This window comes from Argiope bruennichi, chromosome X1, assembly GCF_947563725.1.
Source record: "Argiope bruennichi chromosome X1, qqArgBrue1.1, whole genome shotgun sequence".
NCBI classification, from domain to species: Eukaryota; Metazoa; Arthropoda; class Arachnida; order Araneae; family Araneidae; genus Argiope; species Argiope bruennichi.
In genome coordinates this window covers 69,932,097-69,940,440 of record NC_079162.1, presented here as the reverse complement: position 1 = coordinate 69,940,440, position 8,344 = coordinate 69,932,097, and the positions used below count along the sequence as shown (strand labels likewise).

General features: G+C 28.0%; 1 protein-coding gene across 1 annotated transcript in view; it reads right to left on the bottom strand.

The window, feature by feature from the left end:
• Positions 1-399: 399 nt before the first annotated feature.
• The window catches only part of LOC129958934 (outer dynein arm-docking complex subunit 2-like), a 31,717-nt gene continuing 23,772 nt past the window's right edge, over positions 400-8,344 (bottom strand). The window contains exons 9-11 of the mRNA XM_056071678.1: positions 5,791-5,979; positions 4,022-4,243; positions 400-1,021 (exon numbers count right to left, since the gene is read on the bottom strand). Coding sequence (XP_055927653.1) covers positions 902-1,021; positions 4,022-4,243; positions 5,791-5,979 — 531 coding nt within the window. The 3' untranslated portion in view covers positions 400-901. The remainder of the gene's footprint in view (positions 1,022-4,021; positions 4,244-5,790; positions 5,980-8,344) is intronic.

The following is an 8,344-nucleotide window of genomic DNA, read 5'->3' as shown; positions in this document are numbered from 1 at the left end:
TTTCACTATATGCCATCTTAAGTTATCACAGACTATACCTAACACTCAATATGCAATAGAAAAAAGTGCTTCTCGAAGAATTTTATTTCGGAAAAATCAGAAATTCACATTAATCTGCAATGGCAAAAAATACTTTGAAATATGGGTACTGACCTAAATCGGGTCATGTAGATTTGAATAGTTGTTAGTATTTAATTAATACTAACAACTGTGTGTGTCTAATACTTGTAGACAAAAATAATCAAGAAACACATACTAATTCAAAACAATTCGCTAAACTACACACAATAATTCTATTAAAATTATTTTTCTTATTTATAATGAATTAATTATTTATTTTATTAATTTATTTACCTTCTTAAACACGATAAATATTTTTAGATCAAATATGGTGTTAAAATATTTATTATGGAATAAACAGCAGTAAATGCCAAAAAGTTTGACAGCCTGCAATAAAAAATAACCCATGCTTTTATAAAATAAAAACATGCAAACGCCACCTAAATACATTTCGTCTTTCATTTGGAAAAAAAAGTTTTAAACACTTGGAGCTTGATTAAATTTTTCCAGTAACTACATAAAATTTGTCAAGGCTTTTTTTTTTTTTTTTTTTTTTTCCGCATTTAATGGTACTTTTTCGGTTGAACGTTAAGAAGTGACTAATGGATATGAATTTTTCATCATGGAATATTTTCCAAAAGCTGAAATAATATTTTATGACTTTGTTGATACATCTTACTTCAACGCACGTTATGACCCATATATTTCAAAGGAATGTAAAAGATTTTTTTAGCTTTTATGGCAAGCGAAATCTTTCATAAAAAGGTAACTGCTTCACATTTCGACCACGAAAAAATTTCTATAAACAGTTTAATGATGCTTTTTTCCCTTCCGTTTTTCATTACGCTGATAAGGGTTTTATGTTTCCTCGATTCATATTACAGAGTATATGTCTCAAAATCATGGCTGCCGATTCATTGCCTTCCTTGTTTTTTACATCCAACAGCATATCTGTGAGGACCTAAAAATACAATAAAAAAGGTTAAAAACATTTTGGATTTTTTTATAAGTCCACAAAGAATAAAATTTTTATAAGTACAGATTCATTTCAACTTGTGATTTTGATTTCATTCACTATTTTAGAGTTTAAAATCAAATGTAAATTATTCCGATAAAGAGTTAAAAAATATACAGTTTTCATCTATTTTATGATCATAATTGCAAATAAGTAAAAATTTGAATTTTTATTTATGTAGTGAGAAAGAAAATAGCATTATTCTATAATTCGTCAATCTTACTGTATGAGATTTCTTTTAAAATTTTTCAACACAAGTTGCGAAAATTAATATGAAAAGCTAGAAAGAAAGCAGGGATATAATTTATAGAATTAATTTTGAACATAACATTTGAAACCAGTTAATTAAATTTTAATTGTTTGAATAGCACTTATTTAATCAAAAAAATTTCTTTTTAAAATATAACAGTAGAAAGAAGTAGTGAATAAATAATCTTCGTAATCAATTATTATATTGTAAAAGAATCATTTGAGACAGAAAAAATGGAAGCAGCGATAATATGAATGAATGCGCAATGCAAGATGAAATATAAGAAGTATTAATAACACTCACAAATTTACCAAAAATTTTTAATGAATCTAAATCAGAAAAAAAAAAAAAAAAAAAAAGACAAGGAATTGATATAATAATCGAGATTGTATCTGTAAATCTGTAAATTGTACCTTTTAAGTTATAAATTTTAATTTATATCTTGAAAAAAACTTTCTCTCTTTGGTTGATTAAATAGCTTTTATTTATACCTCTTATAATAAGATCATGTTTTTAGATATGACGGACATAATTATTTATAGCTATTAGTAAAATTAGTCATAATTGATGGAATGGATGAAACAAAGTGTTAGGGACAAATTCTGCAATTTTGACAAAATTAATCTTATTATTATACTTATATATTAATTATAATTTTACACTGTAACAGCTTGAAGATGTTTCAAACAGCACTATTCCTTACTAGTAATAATACAGGGTGTTCATAAAAGAATTGTGGTGTTTTTAAAAAATCATATTGAGTTAACGGTATGAGTTTGATCAGATTAATTAATTTTGAAGAAATCAATAGCTCATCAAATTTTAGTCGCACCAGTTTCAGTTTGTTTTTTCAGCACCATGTAGCGTCACTCGCGCGTCATTGATCTTGAAGAAACACAGCAGACGTTTATTTCATAGTGAAGTGCGATGGCTACGCCACAACAAAAGGCTCACTGCTCCTAGTCTACTTTCAGCAAGATGGAGTACCACCTCCCTTCAGTCTGCGTGTACGTGAAGCACTGGATACTCGATTCGACAACAAGTGGATTGGAAAGGCGAGGCCTATTTCTTTACTTCCAATAAGCCCTGATCTGACTCCATTAGACATTTTCTTCTGGAGACATGTCAAGAATCTTGTTCACACTGAGAAAATTCAGGATGGGAAATTCAGGATCGCAGGCAAAGGATAATTATTTGTGTGGCAAACATCATTCCAGACATGATAGTCAGGATATGGGAAGAAACTGAATACCGTTTGGATGTGTGCTGTGCCACAAATGGGACACATATTGAAATCTACTTAATGGTAAAAATCTTGATAAATTAACCTTTAAGTACATATACACAACATTAAGCTAATTTTATGATTGAATTTTAAAAAAATTGCATCAAAACCCCGGAGTTTTTTTATGGACACCCTATACTGAACTGGCAATTAAAGATAATTATGAATAAAAAAAAGGCTCTAAGAAATAATTCTGTATTAAAAATTAATTGATTTGCAGTTTAATTGCATTTTGTTAATCGAGCGATACACTCTTTTTTTCTTTCTTATAGATAACTAAACACTTTAAGCTCTTCACTTATAGAAAATATCTAATTTATATTTCGCTTTTATGATAAAAGTTTATATATATATATATATATATATATATATATATATATATATATATATATATATATATATATATATATATATATATATATATATATTTGAAATACCCACTGATTGTTGAACTAAATCTTCAACTTGAGGGGGTTAAAATGCACCATTTGTTGGCTTGAAAAAGAAATCTATGGATTCGAATTTGTCTGTGTTATAGTATCAATTAAAGTAACAGCAAATTCGAATGTGAAGTTTATCAGAATTTCAATTCAATGGTTGATCAAGTCTCTTAAAAAAATCTAATAGAGGCAAATTGCATTTGAAAAAATTCACTGCAATAGATCTTACAAGGATAATTTATTAATTTTAAGGTTTTGGTGTCTTAAAGCCCAAATGAAGAAATATTGTTTTAGTGTTTAAGGCACTAAACTTTGAAGCCTTCAAATGAATATATATATATATAGATGTAGATAATTACAAAATTAGTGATTATTCGTATGTTTCAAGAAGTTTTAGTGTATAGATATCAGCTTATTGAAAATAAAATAACTGTTCAGGAGAATTAAAGGATAATGTATGTTTTCTTTGAACAACTTTGTGATCAGAATTTTCTTCTAAAGCACTGAAAATTGAGAAAATTGAAGAACTGGGTTAAAACAGCTTCTTAAATATCTCTTCAAGATGAAAGATATTTTTTGAAGAAATAGTTTAGAATTCTTCATTAATCTTCAAAGATATCGTACTTCGTAGATATTCAAAGTTGCTCTCTGACAAAGGAAATTATCCCTTATTGAAAGTGATTGTCTTTCTAGAAATTTCACTTTATTTTTTTTTCCGCAATGCATCAAATGTGTATTTATTATTTTGAACCAATAAAGACTTCAATGTTTATTTCTTTCATCCATAAGCGTATTTTTTCTCAAAGTTTGCCAAACCAGTAGATAACGTAATGTATGTACTAAAACCTTTCTTCGTTTTCAGTAGTATATTCAGGCAAGCAAGCAATCTAATACTTCATTTCTATTTTTTATGCTTATTTAAAATTTTATAAACTAAAGAAGGTAATTTCGTTAGCTTAATATATTCTTACAGGAATGATTCTGTTTTGAGAAACTACTGAACACCAATTAGGTAGTGAAGCTATCCTGGAGAGAGCTGACGCTGCTGTAATTCTTAAAGGTTTGCTTTTTGCTCTAAGATGTTTTAACAGCTCAGGAGTAATACCACATTCTGCAAATTTCTCACATCCTTTTTTGAATGAGCAGCAAGATGCTACGGCTAAACATAACTGTTGAAGGAGCTTTTTGTCATTCTAGAAAAGAGAATCGTTTATTATGCACAAACTCATACAAGAAATTCAGTTAGAAGCAAGAAGTTTCTTTATATGTACTGGAAACATTTTGGTAATACTAGTTTTCTTATACAATTGCAAAAATGGAAAGGTAGTGTGAACATACTGGTAATTGTATTAAGAGTAAGTTATTGGTATATTGGAAAGAGAAGAGATTGTACAAGTTAGGGTGAGAATGCGCCAACTCAGTTTTTTGCTCAAAAATACACTCTGTTGGCAAACAGTGAGAAACCAGAGTCAATGATTTCTAGGAATGTTAGTCAACAGAGTACACTTATTTGAAAAAACCTGTGTTGGCATTGTCTCACCCATCTCATCTGGCCAATATCATAGCATACTACAGTACTTAAGTCTTATATTTTACATTCTTGGATATGACAAAAGTTGGTTAGTTGAGGTTTTAATCTTGCATCAGGCTCAAAGAAATTAATAGCGTATAGTTTTATTATAGATTATTTATAATTATACAAATATTGTGATATATCGAATGCTAAAATGCTTTAAAACGATTACTTGGTATTTAAGACAAAACAACTTTTCGCTTAATCTTTACCCGAAATATTTTAAATATTTGTATTCATTTATTTTTCCTTCTAAGCAAACATTTTGATTTTTTATGTTGAAAGCGCAATCTATTTCTTCATAAATAGAAAATATTTAAAATGCAAAGAAGAAATATTAAGCGTTGATTTTTGTACCATTAGCTAGCATTTTTCAAAATAAAAATAATTTTATTCGCGGTTTATTGATGCACTATTCTTGACAGAAAAGAAAAAATATGTGTTTTATAAGTACATCTCAACCAGCATTCTATTCTTCAGACTTTTATACTGCATAATTAAGTTAGTGTCGTATTCTGTTCTTTATTGATTGCGTCATGCTTTTCTTACATTAAACTGATGGCAGGGCTTCATTTTTACCTAGTGGCCTCTGTTTATACTATACATATATATTTCCACTTGCTTACTTTATAGGCTAAACATTCTGTAATGAGCTTCACCAAACATTCTAAAACAATATGGTCTACTAACTTCAATTTCTTCACTTTCACATTTATTTAACGCTATAGGATGGGCATAATGTAAAGTCCAGTAGTAAGGGCATTTAGTGAGTCAATTTTAATATTTTAATTGTACTTGTTTTGAAGCATCAATTGAGTATCTTAAATGTAAAATGTATAAATTAAAAAATGTTTCAAATGAAGGTAATTCATATTTAAATACTGCAAGCCATTAAGACATTAGAAACATTTTTATAGTTGAACATTAACGCTTTAACACGTAAGTAGCCACAAAGTTTATTTGACTCATGTCTTTGATTAAAACCTTCTATCAAATTACATTTCTCCTTCCCTTCTATAGTTAAAAAATTGCAGAGAAAGGATAACCCAATTTGATAAAAAGTGTAAATCACAGGCGAATTAATGGCGGAGAACGTGTTTAGAATAACTTTTTAAAAATTAAATCGACGGTTGTAGACACGAAGGTTAATAATCCGAAAATACTTACGGTTTTCATAAGCCGCATCAGGTGTGAAGCAACATTGAATTCGACTAAAACAGATAAAGCATTCTTATCTTTAGCTAGATTGTGAATGAGTGTACAAGCTGGGATCAGGAGTTCTTTACGCTTAGAAGCTAATAAATCAATTATACATTCAATTCCATCCAGAGAGTTTTCCATATGCAAGTTTGCATTCTGTGGAAGAAAAAAAAATTAAGAGATTAGTTTTTGATTTTAGCATTAGGAGATTAAACAAAACTATCCATTAGTTCTATTACCAAACAAATAAAACTTTTCCCTTACCACAGAAAACCATGACCTGATGATTTTCTCTACTTTTTAATGAATTTTTGTTTATTAAGGACTTAAGGCATTAATTCAAATTTAAATCATTCATCTTTTATTTTAACAAAGATTTTAGTAATTATCACTCTTTGGGTTTTGGGAAAATTGATTGTTTTATTGTTTACCTTAATTTCATTAATATTATTTCGATACCATAATTTCCTAAAATTTTATCAGTACTCTAAATTTTACTATTTGTTTGGCGCAATATAGCAAAATATGGCTTTTGCGCTATTATGCTCCAACAATAACCTTTTTGCCTATCCTTGAAGCAAATAAAAATTTCATGAATTAAGCATAACACTCATGTGTGTTATGCATAAAAAAGTTAAAAGTTTGGTGAAAAAAATAATCATATTTTGTATCTGAGCTAAATAAATACATATTAAGAAAACTTGAAACCTGCTGTGTTGCACAGCAAATTAAACCTGCTTTTTTTTCCTGAGAAGTATTACTATTAAATGTAGTTATTAAACATTCAGTTACAAGTGAAATATCTCATTTTACATATAGAAAGTACTGTGAGTTCTGACAATGAAAGGGTTATGACAATGAATAATCTTATTTTGTATCTGAACTAAATGAATACATAGTTAGAAATCTTGAAACCTGCTGTGTTGCACAGCAAATTAAACCTGTTTTTTTTCCTGAGAAGTATTACTATTAAATGTAGTTATTAAACATTCAGTTACAAGTGAAATATCTCATTTTATATATAGAAAGTACTGTGAGTTCTGACAATGAAAGGGTTATGACAATGAATAATCTTATTTTGTATCTGAACTAAATAAATACATATTAAGAAAACTTGAAACCTGCTGTGTTGCACAGCAAATTAAACCTGCTTTTTTTCCTGAGAAGTATTACTATTAAATGTAGTTATTAAACATTCAGTTACAAGTGAAATATCTCATTTTACATATAGAAAGTACTGTGAGTTCTGACAATCTTATTTGTTTTTAATGAGTTAAGTGATCATTCTTGTGGCGTCAATGTTTCCTACATAACAAAGAATGAAATATCCGATGCATGTTTTTCATCTGTTACCGTTACTTGTGGCTCATGTTCTTTGAATATATTAGCAGGACCATATTAACCGTTTGAGTTTCTCGAGCTCCTGAAATATCGATTAAAAAATGCAAGGCAATGGTAGAACTCTTCTGATTTTCAATGTTAAAAAGGGCAAAGCAGCGTCAAGGCAATTTTTTCCCTTCTTTTTATAAAAACGGATGCGTATTAGCGAAATCCAGTGTGCAGTCAGTTCAATTTTAATCAAAGAGTAAGTGGATCTAAAGCGGCTAAATTAAGAAAAAATGTTGAATGCTAATTGATACACATGTTAGATGTTGATTATATCTGTGATATCTGAAGAACACGTATTACAAATTACATAGATTTGGGTGTATAATGTTTTCCTTAATGTTATAAAATGTTTGAAGGCCATTTGTTTGGAGGTTTTATTACGCAGTTCAAAAGAAAATCCTTAAAGTTACATAGAATACTTCTTTTAAAATTCAAAATTTCGAGATAGAAAGTTAAATTTCATCTAAATTTCTGCATTTAGGAGGTATATAAAGGATATTGTATTATAATTATATAATATTATTATTATATAATATTATAATTATATAATACAATTAAAGGATATTGTATTATAATAATAAATTTGTCAATTATTGACAAATTTAACATAGAGCATATTGAATATGCTTGATTTGCATTGGAAGAGTGGATTTACAGGTCTTTGAAAAGCATAAAACTTCTCTAATTATTGCTGTGGAAAGAAACGTTCAACACTTTTAGGTAAATGAAAAAAGTACATATGCTATTAAATAAATTATTAAGCACTATTTAAATAAAATCAAGGGCAGAGAGTCTTGTACATCTGAAGTATAGATTTATTCTCTGTATTGTTGAAAATTAAATGCATTTTTGGTTGCTTGTTACTTTTTGTAATGTAAAATATCAATTGAAAGACTTAATCCTTAGTCAAAAATTTATTTAAATTTGAAAACTTTCTTGAATTTATAAGGTTTATATTTACATCAGGGACAGATTTAATTTTTTCATTTAACAATATTTTTTACTGCAAAATCTTTGTTTTATATAATTATCATGATAAGGCCATTTTTCTTTGAACAAAGTATAGAAATTAAAATTTCCGAGATAAAGAAATTCGTCTTTTTCTAATTACAATGAATTTTAATATACAAAT